The sequence below is a fragment of the Dromaius novaehollandiae genome, chromosome 2 (assembly GCF_036370855.1).
Source record: "Dromaius novaehollandiae isolate bDroNov1 chromosome 2, bDroNov1.hap1, whole genome shotgun sequence".
Classification (NCBI taxonomy): Eukaryota; Metazoa; Chordata; class Aves; order Casuariiformes; family Dromaiidae; genus Dromaius; species Dromaius novaehollandiae.
In genome coordinates, this window is record NC_088099.1 from 57793661 (window position 1) to 57809878 (window position 16218).

A 16218-nucleotide genomic window follows, 5' to 3' on the forward strand; every position below is an offset into this window, starting at 1 on the left:
GTATACCTTAATTCATACGAGCAATGAAAACCAAGAAACATAGAAAATTAACTGGATTTAGAAGATCTTTTTCGGTGAGAAATATTTAATATATAAGCAAACAGCATTAACGCTCCTCTCCTGCAAACTTCATTCACATTAAAGCGAACTGTGCTCAACAGCTCAACATAGCTCACTAATGCTAAGCATTTACCTACCTAAGCAAGAGGGAATAGATGTTGTTCCTTTGTAACCTAAGGTAATTATTACCATAGACAGAGGATCTCCTTTAGACTTCAGTGGAAGTTGACTCTAGGCCCTTGGAATTTTATGAACTGAGGATTAATATTCTACATTTTGGAATAGGCACAATATGGGAGTAACTCATATTGCAATGAGTAATCAGTTTGAAATTGCAGCATGAAGATTAACCCCATGAGCAGAATTTGGAGGGTTTATATATGTAGTTCCCAAAAGCTGGGTCTAGATGAATTGTATGCCCAGATGTGGAAGACGATGTTAAAGCTTTGCTAGTTTTAACCCTTGTGGAGAGGATGGTGCATGAGATATAGGCATATGAAAGAAAAAACTTCTTTATTTAATAAGGCAGGTCAAAAAATGGAATGAATATTACTAGGAAGTTCCAAGAAGATGAATAAGGAGCTTTCAGTGTTGAAGGTTATACTGGTTTAATGCAGTAAATTGAGCTAAATCGGTGAAAAGACCTTCAGAGACTCTTAATTAAGCTTAGTTTGGTTAAATGGGAATGAACTTAACTTGGTTAAGCTGAATTAAGTATTAAATTAACATAAGAAATCACTTCACAATAGAGATCAAATGACATTAAGAGATCTCCTCCTGTTGTTGAAGTCAGTCACTTTATCCTGCTTCAGTTTAGTCGATGCTTTGTGTATAGACCTGCCAACCTCAAACTCCTGAAAACCGACAGCTTCCCCAAGTTTTCCAAAAATTTTCACCATCAACACCATCAGCATAGTATTTTGGACTCAGTTTTATTTGCATTCTGGTTTTGAGAATCCAAGATTCAGGTTCTCTAACTTTCTTTTGCAAAGAGGAGAGTGGAAAAACTTGCCTTTTTAAAAATGACAGTCGAGATTTTTCTCATAATATGCTGATTCCAGAAAATGGGGTTTTAACAGAAACAATTATTGTGAGAGTTGCCAACACTGCACTTACTGCATATTGCACAGACTAGATATAATCTATTTATTTGTAATTTCTTATGGCTTTAAAAACATTTTATAATGTAAATGAAAAAGAAAACCTCACAAAACCCAATCTTCTGACTTAGAGTTTATGGGCTTGAGCATTTCATAAAGGGATTATTAACTGGTGGCAATAAGAAAAAGGAAGAAGGGAACGGCAGGGTATATTGCATACCATTGGTTTTTCTGACTTGACCGCTTTCACTTGGAGGCATTCTTCACGCTTTGAGGTAGTGTTGCTGAGGTCCTTCTGCTCACCAATTGCACCCTGAGTCTGCTGGCCTGGTGATCGGGTCTGAGAATGGCTGCCTGGGTCTCTCGGTGGTGGAGGCCTCGGATGGATATCTCCCCGCTGCTTCTTGGTGACGTGTGCCTCTGGGCCATGCACAGTCTTCACATGTTTCCGGAGAGAACTGGGGTCCGTGTAGCGCTTTGTGCAGCCTGGTATCTTGCAAACGTATGGTTTCTGTCAAGTCAGGATAAACATATCAGATTTAATTCCAAGTGGGACTCCTGAAGAACTCCTCAGGGCACAGCTAGTGACACAGTTATACCCTTTCACAGTGAACTTGTTATCTAATTTATAGCCTCTAGCATTAATGCTGCATAGGTAACAGAGCGCAGAGCCTCTCATGATGTGAACTGGCATAGCTTTGACTTATTGCAGTGGAGTCAACAGAGCTGTGGCAATTTATGAAGACTGGACTAATTTTCTATGCTGCCCATTGCTCTCAATAGTTTGCTAACCTGTTTCTAGTGTACCCTGTACCTACTCCTTGAAGTTCCCCTTTAAAACATGCTGGGACATTCAGCAGGAATATCTGAGGGAGACATTTTTTCTGGCCTCTTCAGCACTAGTTTAAATGCCAAAGCACAGGATTCAATTCCATAAGCAATTTTACCTTGCAGCAATATATGAACTAGTACAGTGCTATGTATGTGCTAGTAGTACACTACTACTACTAGCATAACTAATCATTCATTTTCTTTAAATCCAGCAGCCTTTGTCTATGAGTCTCTCTAGTTCACGAAGCAACACAGAATGAAGTATTTATGCTACTAAGCCAAATTAACTATCTTAAAATCTCCTGAAAAACTTTTTTGTTCTTATATTATGCCAGGATAGAAAGGAAGAGTTGAACAGTTCTTAAACACTAATTGCTCAGGAAACAAAGAATCATTCACTTCTATAACTAAATTGCTTCCAAAAAACAACTGTTTTTTGTCTTACTGGTACCCTCAGCAAGTTTGCAGACTATCCAAAACTGGGAGGAGTGGCTGATGCACCAGATGGTTGTGCTGCCATTCAGAGGAACCTTAACAGGCTGGAGAGATGGGCAGAGAGCAACCTCCTGAAGTTCAATGCAGGGAAGTGCAGAGTCCTGCACCTGGGGAGGAATAACCTCATGCACCTCTACAGGCTGGAGGCTGATCTACCGGAAAGCAGCTCTGCAGAGGACCTGGGGATCCTGGTGGACAGCAAAGTGACCATGGGCCAGCACCATGCCCTCGTGGCAAAGATGACCAATGGTATCATGGGCTAAATTAGGCAGAGCATTGACAGCAGGTCAAGGGAGATGATCCTTCCCCTCTACTCAGCCCTGGTGAGGCCACATCTGGAGTGCTGGGTCCAGTTCTGGGCTCTCCAGTACAACAGAAGTATGGATTTATTGGAGCGACTTCAGCAAAGGGCCACAAAGATGATTAAGGGACTGCAGCATCTGTCATACGAGAAGAGGCTGAGAAAGCTGGGACTGTTCAGCCTGGAGAAGAAAAGGCTCTAGGGGCATCTTATCGATGTGTATAAATATCTGATGGGAGGGTGTAAAGAAGACAGGGCCAGACTCTTCCCAGTGGTGCCAGTGACAGGATGAGAGGTAGTGGCACAAATTAAAACACAGGAAATTCCATCTGAACATAAGAACACAGTGCTTTACTGTGAAGGTGGTTGAACATTGGAATAGTTGCCCAGAGAGGTTGTGCAGTCTCCATCCTTGGAGATAATTGTCCTGGGTGACCTGCTCTAGCTGACCCTGCCTGAGCAGGGGGGTTGGACTAGATGGACCTGAGCAGAGGTGTCTTCCAGCCCCAACTACTCTGTGATTTATACTAACAAGAAAAAAGAGATCCTTTAGCACAACTCCTTAAAGTGGTTCTCTGTCTGTTTATACATGGCACTACAGAGCCTTTACAAATGCAGCTTGTCAGTCTCTAAGGCCTGAGCCTGCTTCCACTGCTGTCAATGGAAAAAAACTCCGATTGACTTGAATGGGAGCAAAAATGTCAATGTTATTGCCAAGCTATTGAGGCAGGTTTTCTAAAAAAGCTATGGAAGTACATATCAGTTAGTTTTCTTCTACATACATGTAGGACAGACCTACATTGAGATATGTGATCTGCCTGCAAGTCTGTCTACTAGTTAACTGCTTACAATCACAATGGCACCGCAGGGAAGTGCTGAATAGGGTTTATGTTGTCCATAGCACTACATCAGTCTATACTGGCTAAAATATTAGTCCACTTCATTGTGAAATAATGGTGAAGGGATTTTTTTCACTTGTCTTTGCTACTGCACCTGCCAGAAATGATGTGCAGTAGATAACTTCTCTTGGTGACTTACTTTTGGACATGAAATCTGGATCTTAAACAGCAGGGAGTACAGGTCTGCAAGTTCATGTGGATCTTATTTATCAGGTAGGCAACAAACAGATTGGTTCAGAGAGTGAACAAAATGGAAACTCAGTGAGCTATCGGCAAGATTTTAGTGAACATCCTCCTACCTACTCTTGGTGACAATTCACAAAATTGCTGCTGGGCTTCAGTGCAGTTGTCAGTTGGGCTGCTGAGAGCACACACTCCAGTGATAGGGCAAACTCAGAGATGTGCAATGCTGTCTACTTCCCCTGTGACTCAGAGATGCTGCAGGGACCATGGGATGTGAAGAAGATCTCTAGGAGATTTTGTCAGCCCAAGCAAATGCCTGTGATGGACCTGACAGACAACTAGAGAAAGAAACAGGCCTTGTGGAAATGGGTATAGCTGGTGTGGTTCCAGGCCATACGGCCAGCATGCTGGTGTGTCCTGGCTCCCCCAAAATATGAGATTAAGATGGCATGACTTCCTATGCAACCTGAAATGGGGCAACAGAAACAGGGACAAAGGATGAATATGATGTGACTCTTGAAAGAGGGGACAGCACTAACAGAAAACAGAGCAACAAAGAAACGTTACATTGAGAGTTTGGGAGACAGCTGTGACTGCCACCGTTGGTTTATTCAAGAAAGATCAAATTACCTCGACTGTATCCTTACCTGGAGAAGTCTGTTCATAATGGAAAGGAAGAATGAAACCGTACAGAGAAGAGGGGAAAGGAAGACATCAGAACTTCAAGGGGAACCCAGATTTTCCAACCTCTTCAGACTTCTCTGTATTTGTCAGCAACAGCTGAAGAAGATAGCTCTAGTCTTGCAAAATGCTCTCAGAGTGGCTGGGCAGTCTTCACTCCCACTGCCTCGGATAGCAGGAGGCGCATAGCGGGGCGCGCTCTCCTGCACTGAGGATGTGACTGTAGCTCCCCTCCTCCCTGAGCAAAAACTGTTGCTTAACAGCCAGCAGATGTCAGTACAGAACAACACGAGACTACTGTACTCCCTGAGGCTGAACGAAATGATCCCTGCATTTCAACTCAGATCTTTTCCTGCTTAACACACGTTTCCATTAGATCACTCCTTCAATTCTCCCTTTTTCTTATGCTTAATAAAATGACCAGGAGCCTCTTTAGCCTCCACACGGCACTAAAAAGATTGATTTTGCTGGTAAGAGATATCTAGAACTTATTATTTTCAGATTGTTGAGGATTTCTCTGTCTGTATTCTGTAATAAATTGTTACGTCCACATTGTAGGTCTGTGTGACTCTGGACTTTTTTTTTTTTTTTTTTTTTGAAGCTGTGATTACTTACCTCATTGGAATGAGTCCTGTTTTGGTGCTTGGCCCTGTCGGATGCATTGGAGAAAGCTTTGTTGCAGCCTTCATGTTCACACACATATGGTTTCTCTCCAGTGTGAGATCTCAAGTGCGTTTTCAAGTTTTCTAGTCTGGAGTAGGCCTTTGTACAACCTTCAAACTGCAGACAAGAAGTAAATCTGGATTAATTTTAATATTTGTACTTGCAAGAAATGGTAAAAGCTGACCTGTAGAAGTTTAGAAAATTTCCAAGGCCCTCACAACCTTGCCTAATCTAACTTTGGTTTTATTAGCCAGATTTTAATTTTACCCAGGCAAAACCCATCACAGTTCAAGTTAAAATGCTTCCAGCATTATGTAAATCTTCTCTTACAGGAAAGAACAGTATTTGTGTACTTCATCTAAGACAGAAACCCACTGCAAAGTTATAAAGATGCTGTGGCCAGCAATAATATCCAGATGTAGCTCTGTAAGAGAAAGTGTTCTTAAATAATTAAACAAATTGAGCCCTATTTATAATGCCTTTTGGGGATTCTTCACACTTTAAACTTGAGGAAGTGGGCCAAATTATCCAGTGACTCCCCTCTCCTAAAGTTCTTATCATCTGGGCCAGCTGGATAACAAAACAGTCAGGGTAGTCTTTTCCGCAACAAACGTCACATGGGCAAGAGATCAGGGAACACAGCATCTGTGCCGTTCTTTTCTCTGAGTAACCCCAGCTCCCCTGCCAAAGCCTGGAGTTCAGCGCATTTACTCACAGTGCATTTGTGTGGCTTTTCCCCTGTATGTCTCCTCATGTGGACCACCAGCATATACTGGGCTTTGAATGGTTTCTGCTCCCGGGAACAATCCAACCATCGGCACACAAACTCTTTCTTCTCTCCATGTATATGGTCGTTATTTATATGCTGGTCAGGTATAGAAAAGATAACAGCTTAACACAAACTTGTTAACGTCATCGTCAGCCCTACTGTTAATTTGCACTGAAGCACAGCACCAGAGGCTCACCTGTGTACCAGGGACTTTTGGTACAAACAGAACAAGAAGACTGTCTGTGCTCCAAAGAGATCGCAAGTTTCAAACTACAGATCTCAGAGAAAGTCCACTAAGGCCCATGAGTTTGTTTCTACTGACAACAACAGGCTTTGGATCAGGCTTCAGGGATACAGAACATTAAATGGATCCTGGATAATCTCATGCATGGTGCCACTTACATGATTCACACTGAGTAATGCTTTCTTGGACCAGGGAAGGCTTACTTAAGCGCTACTCAACGTGAATAAGGTATACAACACCAGGCCTTTAAAACACATCCTCCAAACTCAAATATCAATAGAATTGCTAAACCAGATGTCCACATCTTTTAACTCACTCCCCACTACCCATATTTTCTTTCAGTAAACACATTAGGTTAGCACACACATTGTGTGGAACAAAACCTTACATACTCCAGTAACTAAAAACTCTGGGCATGGAAACATCCATCAAGCCATCTTTTGCCATTATGAAGCATGGCTTTGCTTGAGTTTTATTGAGAAGTCTCTAGTAACGACACCAGCCTAATCCTGCTGATACTCACGCATGTGTGCATGCACTATGGTCAGGGTGAGTGTATTTGAGTGTGAGTGTATTCAGAGACAGGCCAGGGCTGTGTCTTTTACTCTTCCAAAAAAGTAGCTTGCTCTGATCCCTTCAGCAAGATCCAGAGCAGCAGAGCATTTAAGTATGGATTTAAATCTCACTGATTGTGTTTCTGAGCAGAAATGGACAGCTGAATCAGGGCCAGCCTCAAGTTACGTATTTTTTTCAAGGTTTAACTGTTTACATTTTTTGCACAGCTTCGGAAAGAAACAAAAGCATCCTAAACTGGACTTTACAAGGTGCGTGAAGGGTGGAATTTCAACAGGAGCTGGTTGATGAAATCTTTTGGATTCTCTTCAAGAAATCCCAGCCTCAGTAACTTCACCATTACTCTACTTTCTACAGCGGTTTTTAGTTTTGCCACTAGAGGGCCTCCTCTCTCAGAGAATGCAATTATTTCAATTAAGGTAATAAGATAAAACCCTTCCAGAGTTTATACTTGATTGTAGTACAGAGATGAAATCAATATCTACTCCATAAGTAGCTCACAGAAAAAGTCAGGCATACAGAAAGTCAGTAGTTCATACTGGAACACAAAAAAGACAATCCCAATCTTTTCAAAAGTCCTGAAAACAATCAGAAAACCAAATAAAATCACTTATGTTCACAATTACGCAGCATCCTCATGGCAAACAGATGTGGATTGCCTATAAAAGATGACTGCTCTTTTTCTGTTTTTGAAACTTTATTGCCATTTCTTAAAAGTTCTGATGGCGTACAGAGCATATGAACAGAACAGATGTGCTGGACAATGTACAACATGTAATCTGTAGGAGTTTAAGTTTCAAGTGCCTATCTCTGTAGTCCATTCATATATATGTTTGTACAGAAAGTGTACAGATGCCCAGTGTTTTGAAATCAAATCAGAACAATACAATGAGGTTAATGTGCACTTTTATTTCCTGAAAGAAAAAGAAGTAACAGGACAAACCTCAGTACATTAAGGCAATTCTTGGTCAAATCTTTCTGTAAATAATACAGACTGTGAACTATTTGGTTAAACCTACATGGCCCAGAGGGAAACAAAATAAAACTGGGTGTATGACCTAGGCATTCCATTTGATTCAAAAACTTCAAGACTGGTTTGATCAGTTCTTCGTTATGAAACGGAACAGCACTTCCTTTTACCTCTACTCTTCTGCATGGACACTCAGGCACTGCGGCTGCTTTTACAGAAGAATTTTCAATATAACCTTTCTCCTCTTAGTCCCTGCAGATGAGCTTGCTCCTCCTGCCCTCAGGACCTTGAGCGTTTATCAGTGTAAGCCTCCTCCAACCTGCCCTTCTCACAGGCGTAACACTGCCTTCTGGGCCCACCCTCCTCCCCCATCCGGGCTAACGGCAGCTGAGAAAAAGCTTGCCCAGGACGGTGACTAGCTCATCCACCTCTGTAAGTCACTCTACTGGCTCATCTGTCAAGTATCTTGTGATCACCTTCAAGTCACTGCATAACTCTGTCTCTCCCTACTCATCTGGCCTGCTCTCTTATCTTGTCACTCCTTTCCTATTCCCTCTGCTCTTCCTACAACCAAACTCCTCTTTGTACTGTTTCCCTACACTGCTCTGCTGTACCAAGCAGCATCTGGGAGCCTGCCTGCAAAGCCATCTTGTTCTCATTTAACCTGAGGATCTTTACCTTCACGTAAAGCCTAGAAGAAATGAGCTCATTACATCATCTAGTAAACTGGGTAATTTCTTTAGTTCTCAGATGAGCTGCTCAGTTGCTTTAGGCAGAGGGGTGATATTTTAGCAGACCTATACACTTGCCTGAATACTCAAAGGCTGATCTGGAAGAAGACACTGCTACACATCAAATCAGCACAAGAAAGAGGACAACGGCAGAATCCAGCAGTGCTCTTAGCTAGTGAGGTTCATGGCTTTCATCACCCTGATCACGTAGTGCCAGATTCAGATACCCTCCCTCCCTTAAGTTGTGATCTGAAAATGGCCAGCCATCTGCCCTGGACACCTAGACAGAACAACACAGGACACCTAGACAGAACAACACAAATGAAGTACACACTAAACCTTCACTGGAATTATTTGGCAGAAAACAATGTGCAATCTTTTAAAAACAGTTTAAAGGAAGGGGGAGTTTTTGCCATGCAAACAATGGCAATTAGAAATGGTCAGAAGTTTGTGAACTCTGGCATTCAGGTTCTTTGACTCAGATAATTACCTTTGGATTTTGCATGGTGTTTTTGACTCCCTGCTCTGTATTATAAGAGAGAATGAATAGTTTTGAGCTTGAAAAACAAAGAACAGTCTGGAATAAGAGTATTATGCAAAGCAGAAGCTTTGGTACAGTACAATAAGGATTTATAGGGTTTGAATTTATAATCTGTTTGTAACCTTATTACACCCATGAAATGTCACATTCCAGGGACTAGATCAGAGGGATTTTTTTTCCTGGTGAAATTGAATTTTGATGCAGTTTCAGGGTGTGAAAAAGCTTTTCTTTTAATTTTGTAGGCCCAAACCTGCAAGTTTTACTCATGTTGGTAATCCTTATTACAGTAAATAGGCACATGAAGGCCAATGATATTATTCCCTAGTGTCAGGTTTGCTAACATAAGGCTCTGAAGCACCAGCTCTGTAGTATTAACAATTTCTGACCTGAAAAAGAAGGCCCCCTTAAAAGCTGCAATTCTGCTAGCTATCTCCCACTGCACACAATTCTAAGAATCTGCTAAACAAGGGTCATTTACAGAACACCAGTGACTTTCATGCCATTTCAATGCTAATTACCAAACCTCAATCTGTCCTGGCTCTTTTGGTTTTCTTTAGAGCTTTGCTATTAATGTTTGGCTCCAAAATACCCATCCAAAATAACATGAACTAAGGGAGCTGACCTAAATACTGGTTTTGGTGTCAAAATACTATGGCTTTGGAGAGAGAAAACTCTAAGACAGCTTTCAATTCCAAAGCAAAAAAAGCCAGCGAATTAACTAAATCAAGGTTGAACTTGGCCTATCATATCTACTGGGAAAGCTCAAAAAATAAAGGCAATAAGGAAGAATAATCTACTGTGTTCTGAAAACATATATGTTTATATGGTATTAAATAGTATTTAGAAAGGTAGCAGCTTAAAAGGTATGTGTTCTTATATAATCAATGTACACTGGCTGTGCAACTCCATATTGTAGCAGATGATGCGAGGTGACATCACAGGTAGGTCCTGCCATAATCTTAATGTTTGATTTTTTCCTCTTCAGCATGTTTTTCAGAAGAAAGGGAACATATAAGCATACTCAAGCTGACTGCTTGGGACCTATTAGTTATTGAACACACAACCAAAGCCCAAATGTGTTCTCGCAGTAGTAAAACAGTAACAGGAAAACCTATCCTTCCCAGTGGTGGAGTGAGTTGGGAACAACAGAAAAAGAACGATTGTAGGCTGTAATTGAGATTGGATCTGAAAGCAAAGTGTTATTGGGGAATAAAGCAGAAAACATTGGGCAGTGCCCCTGATTTTGTTTTTTACCCTAGACACACTATCCTAACATGCTAGGGGAAAACTGAGAAGAGACCACACCGTATTGGTACAGTGTGGAAGTCAGTGGTACAGTGGAAAGTGTAGTATCAGCATCACCAAAGAGTGCTTTAATTTCAACTATACAATTGTAATTTTAGACCTTTTTTTAGCTTCTCACATTTACTTCCCTGTATTTTAAGAATTAAAAAAGTGGGTGCTAAGTAACTCCTCATGAAACCTCACTACTGACTTCAAACAGAACAAACATTCAAACCACCATCTGCTGGCACAAACCTCCCCCTTAACTGTACCACTTCATAAACGCCCTCAAACCAGCATAGCCACTGCAATTGCCATGTATGAGATGAAGAGCAAGCTGCGAAGAGGCACTGCAGTGGAATGGCTGCTAAACACAGCTTATCCTGCAGCTGCACGAGGGAGCTGGAGAGCCCACAGGCTGCACAGAGGAAATGTGCAGATACTGTGTCCAGCAGTAATACACTGGATAGCTCTGAGGCTGGTTTGGAAGGGGATTAGCTGTCCCAGACCTGAGAGTCCTGCAGACACCCTTTTATTTAGGTGTTCTGCACAGTGGATGTAGATTTGTCCCTAAGCCCGTATACAGTTAGATACCAGAAGGGACTTCTTGGTCAAGTCCATCCCTCGCTATGGCAAGCCCCACTACACATAATCCCGTTCATGAACAGAGCAAGCTTCATCTTCTAAGTACTTTGGTGTTCTGCTCCCTCTATTCCCAGGGGAAGGCTATTCTAGGAACTCACTCCTCTGCTGGTTAGCAACTGTCTAATTTCTAGCTTGGATTTATTCACAGCCAATTTATACTCATTTGTTCTTGTGCCAACACTATCCTTCAGCTTAAACAGCTCTGTTTCCCTCCATGGTGTTTATTTCTCTCTTTCCCTCCTCCCCCCCTCCCCCCCGCCCAACTAATTTACAGACAACTCTCTCCTCTTTGCCTTCGTTTGTTGGATTAAATAAACTAGTTTTCTCTAGTCTTCTGGAGGAAGACCAACTCCTCGCTCCCTTCTCTTAGCCCACTTTGGCATGAGGTGAGGAAGTCCCTACATCTTGGCCATGCCTGTCATTTTCGCCCTAAGTTCCTCATAGCCAGTCATAGGCCTGTGTTAGCCCATCCACCTCAGCAGTCCTCCCAGCCCTTCTCTTCACCTGTTCTAGTAAGACATCACCTTCTTGACCATAATAATATGAAGTACCTGAGAGCTTACCAAATTTTGTGTAACAGAATTCAAACTTACCTATCCTTGCTTAGGTGTAATTACAGATCTCTCTTTCTCTTCTGATAGTTACTTGAGATCATTAGCAAAGCATCTTAGTACCTTATAGCTTGTTAATGTATCTCTCCTAACAACAAACCCAGGAAATAATATCTACTACCTTGGCCACATTAGAGATGGAGACTTAAAGTCCAGGAAAGCTAAGACTCACGTTCACAGAAGTATTTAGGTCACTTATTCCCACAGAAATTAATCACTCATTCATGAGTGATGTGCATACTTTTGAGGTTCTTATCCCACATAGCTTCTTGAGATACCTAAGTAAGTGACTGTAAAAAGAATACCAGCATTCAGAAAAGTGACAGGGCAACACTTAAGCAAGTATCCATGCTTGCTTACTCGCCAGGGATGCAATCCATGGTTCATCACTGCTCCTCACTACCATTTTAGGTAGCCAGGCAACTAAGAGATGACATCAGGCTGTCCTCCCTACCACCTCATTAACATCTCGATAAAGATTAACTCCAAGATCCATGGCTACATGGACAGACAAAAGCGCTCTAAAAGAGCCAAGATATAAAGGACGGTCTGGTGAGGCAGGAAATGTCCTCCAACAATAGAAATCCCACTGTGGCGAGGCAAAAAACCTGCATCTCTGTAGAGTGAAATCCCCATCGGACTTTTCAGACACATTCCAATCACTGCAGTCGAGTCTTTCTCTAACCTTTGTGACTCTCTGTTAGAACAATGCATGCATTTTAATTTCCTCTCATCTGCTGGAAAGTAGGTATGGATCCCTTCTGTCCTTTCCCTACTAAAAACCATTTGCAAGCACAACCAGGTTACACAACAAGAGACTAACATCTCCTTCCTGTTGCATTAAGAAGAGTATGCATTTGACCTTGTGTCCTTAGGGTGGTATAAGTACTTAAGCCATTTTCAGTTCCTAAGATGGAAGAAGCACTTAAGCTGCTTTAAACCCTTATGGTGGCATAAATGCTTAAGCCTCTTTCTGCTCCTAAAGCCAAACAGAAGCTATAGCTATACATTAAGAAGACTGCATTTCTGCATAGGCACATGCCTGAGGAGAAACGGAGATAACTATCTCTGTTCCGGTTTCCTTTCCTTTGGATACATTTATTGTTATTCTGCTAGAGTTCTTGTGGCTGTCTTGCATACTTTATAGAAAATTTAAGAAATACTGTTGTGACCAATCTCTACTGACGCTGATTAGCAACATGACAATTTCTACAATCAACAGATCTAGCCCAAAACTGGTCAGTGTCTCAACAATCTTGACAGCTTTGCTGAAATGGAATATCCCCAGTTAAAATCAGCTGGACCTTAAAAGGTCTGCATGGCAATTTCCTATGTATTCAATAAATACAGTAAATACTGTGTCTGCACACTGCACCCCTCACTCTGTAGTGTTTGATCTCTGTCATTCAATCTCAATACTTAGTTTTCAAAGTTTTCCACTATTAAGAACTTAAGCCCTCTTCCATCCCCCAAATTTGGTCATGACTGTAAACCTAAATGAGGACTAGTGGTACACTACATTTCAGTAATCAGATATTTTTGGGTTATACATAAGAGAGAGGATTGTAACTTTTTTAAGAGTATAAAAAATATACCACAAATGTCTATAACTCTAATGTTACTGGGAAGATTTTACTCATTCCATTACCAAAAAATCAAACCACTAAGTAAAGAAAGTTTCATTCAAAACAGTGGTTATTTCAGGAAGTAGTATGTAAAAAATAGGAAATATAACTTAAACCATTCTAGAAACTTAATAAATGAATTCAGTGTACATGACTGCTAATGTTTAATTCTAAGAAAAAAAAAAAAAAGACTTTAGCCAGCATGCTCGTTGACTTCACACCTGGAGCTCATTTATTACTATGCTGTTCTGGATTCCCATCTTTATTACTTAAGAACTGGCAAAACTGGCAATAGCCGTCAATGAAAAAAAGAGAAGGATCAAACTTGGAAGCCCAAGTCAACTGAAAAATAATGATGATTTGTAACTTGAGAAAGCCTACAGGAGATGGAAGGGAATGACAGGCATTAGAGAGGGACAACATAGACACCAACGGCTGGAAGAAAGGATGGAAACAGTAGGAAAGGAGGAGGCTGAGGAAGGCGGATTGAGAGAATGGGGTTGCCATCCTGCAAATCTGCATTTGAAGGTGGCTACCTACACTTGTAAAACACTTTGGGACAGCCCATCAGGAACCTTGCCACTCTGACTGAGAAGCCCTTTCCCTCCCTTTCACCCACCACCGCATTTCTGCACCAGTTTGGAGAACAATGCTTAGTTTGCTCTAGTCCCCGAGTAGGAAAACTGTTTGCAACACATGCATTCTGCCCCAGGAAATGGTGCTGATCCTAAATGCTCTTGGTGGGAGGAAGCACAAAGTCCTCTGCCAAAAGAACTCCTCTATCCTCATTATTCCTCTGAAAGTCATTGCTTTCGCTCTCAGGTAGGGGGCACACAACATATTCTGGACACACTGAGACACTAAAGGATTCTGCCCTGTAACAGCTCATCACCTTTTATTTGAGAGAAGTTGCCACCCTTCTAACATTACTGGCTCAAGAGTCTGTAGGGCTCCCTCACCTGCCTCAGTGAGAATGGCTTGCGCTCACACAGCACCTTTTGACTGCAACATCCGAATGAACTCTCTCCTGAGAGGGGCAGACTGACTGGGACCATAATCTCAAGCAGATGTTGTGATGAACAGCTAGGGTCAACAGCTATCTTTGGCCAGCACAGCTGTCACTGGGAGAAGATCTGGGTCTACAGCCATATTTAAAATATGCATTAAAGATCTGAGGTCAATACAACACACAGGAAGAGAAGTTCTTGTCTCATGGGACTTACAACTTTGGAAGCAAGGAATGCACAAAGAAGGAGAGCAGTCAAACTAATAATAATTAATAAACATCTGCATTTTGTAGACTTTTTGACCCATATATTGTTTAACCAAGCTATGGTGAATCAAAGGATTACTTATGGAAGGGTCTGGAGAAATTTTGTTCTCAAAATGTGGAACTGTATTACTAATAAACAGGAATATGCTAATTCAAAGGCCACAACCCAGCAGGACTGTTTTCTTCTCACCTCCCTGTTTCAGCTGAAAATAGAGGTCTGACTTTTTTTCCTCATCTCTCTGTATCAACAACTAAAGTTCTTAATCTGCAACTTAAAAAAAAAGATGTTTTCTTTCTGCTTCTCCTTTTGTTCTCTCACAATAAATTCTGCAGTTGTCCATGTTGCCTATCAATAGGTTAAACATATCCAACTTGTATGTTTAAATGCTAAAGACAGAGAAGTCCCCAAGGATATGTCAATCGTTGGCTCTTGTACAAAGAAAATACCGTATTTTTCTCAGAAGAGCTTTCTATGGCAATTTAAACACAGTGAGACAGACACAATATCCTGGAGAGAGGAAAACCTGCCTTATTACATTCCTGACCCAAGAGAAAGGATCTGCCCTTAGGACATAAAGAGAATCAGTGGGGGGTGGGGGGAAAGAGAAAAGTTATCTAATCCTAAAAATAAAGACAGCGGTTCATAATACAGCATGACCTTTCTTTTAATCTCTGATACAGTAGTTATACAGTATGGATATGATAAAATACCAAAGCAGCAAACACAGCTTGCTCTTCAGGCTGGGAACCGATTCCCTGACACTGCACCTATGTTTCCAGGTTTTGGATGGCTTTTTGTGAGGCTTTGGGATATTTTGTGGAGGGAATGGAAGTTATGGGATATTGCAAGGATTCTTTCCCAATAAGATCACATCTTGTTCTTGTTTTATTTAATATATTTATATTCACATATACAGTATAGCTAAATCTGTTAGCAGCAAAATGTAGCTTCATCAGGGCAGTGTTTTACAGCTCTCGCTTGATTTCCTGTGTAAGACCATGCACTTACAGAGCAATGGGCAGAAACTCCATCTTTATTTCCTTAAACTGAAAATTTAGTAAATGAGATTCTGCCAGAACATCAGCACAAAGATGTGGACATTTATCATTCCACTTTTACAGTGGTATAAAAGACACTTTGACGGTTCTCAGCTTTGTTTTTTCTCTTACGTTCCCTCCTATAACACAGTCTAAAATCAAGTGCCATCTCTTCCTTGAAAGATGCATTCTTACATTATTAGCTAGGAGGTTAATAACCAAAACTGGCATGTTAGAAGAGTTCAGGCTTTCTTTACTCTTTTTTTTGTTGTTGCTGTTCAAATGTATGGAAATAATTTTTCATTAGATGTTGCTGTGGTAACTAAACCTTGTCAGTTCTTCAAGCACTGATGCTTTGTATTGCATTTTCCTTACTTCGGACAAGACTTCAGAGCTTCCATATTTTGTGACATTACCAAAAAAATTTCCCACCTCTCTCTCTTCAGTCATTTGAACCTATGACTTGACCAATGACAGGACTAGCTGCATCTATGTGAGGGGGTTGCAGCAGAGAAGTGATGAGAAGTGGAAACCACAAGACAGACACTTAACTCTTCTCAAAAGGGTTTCTTTTTTTGCTTATGCCTCTGCCCTCCAGGGATATGCCCTGCGCTCCTGAGAACTGCTGCTGAAGAAGGGGGGAAAGAAGTGACAGGCGGACCATGAGGATGACTGACTTCTTGGGGTGCTAGGATGCAGGA

General features: G+C 41.4%; 1 protein-coding gene across 9 annotated transcripts in view; it reads right to left on the reverse strand.

Moving 5' to 3' along the window:
• GLI3 (GLI family zinc finger 3) overlaps window positions 1–16218 on the reverse strand; it is a 217830-nt gene that overhangs the window by 10646 nt on the left and 190966 nt on the right. For all 9 annotated transcript variants that reach the window (XM_026121398.2, XM_026121400.2, XM_064506607.1 and 6 more), the window contains 3 exons: window positions 5929–6078; window positions 5166–5330; window positions 1381–1671 (listed from right to left, as the gene is read on the reverse strand). In XM_026121398.2, the coding sequence (XP_025977183.2) occupies window positions 1381–1671; window positions 5166–5330; window positions 5929–6078 (606 nt within the window). The remainder of the gene's footprint in view (window positions 1–1380; window positions 1672–5165; window positions 5331–5928; window positions 6079–16218) is intronic.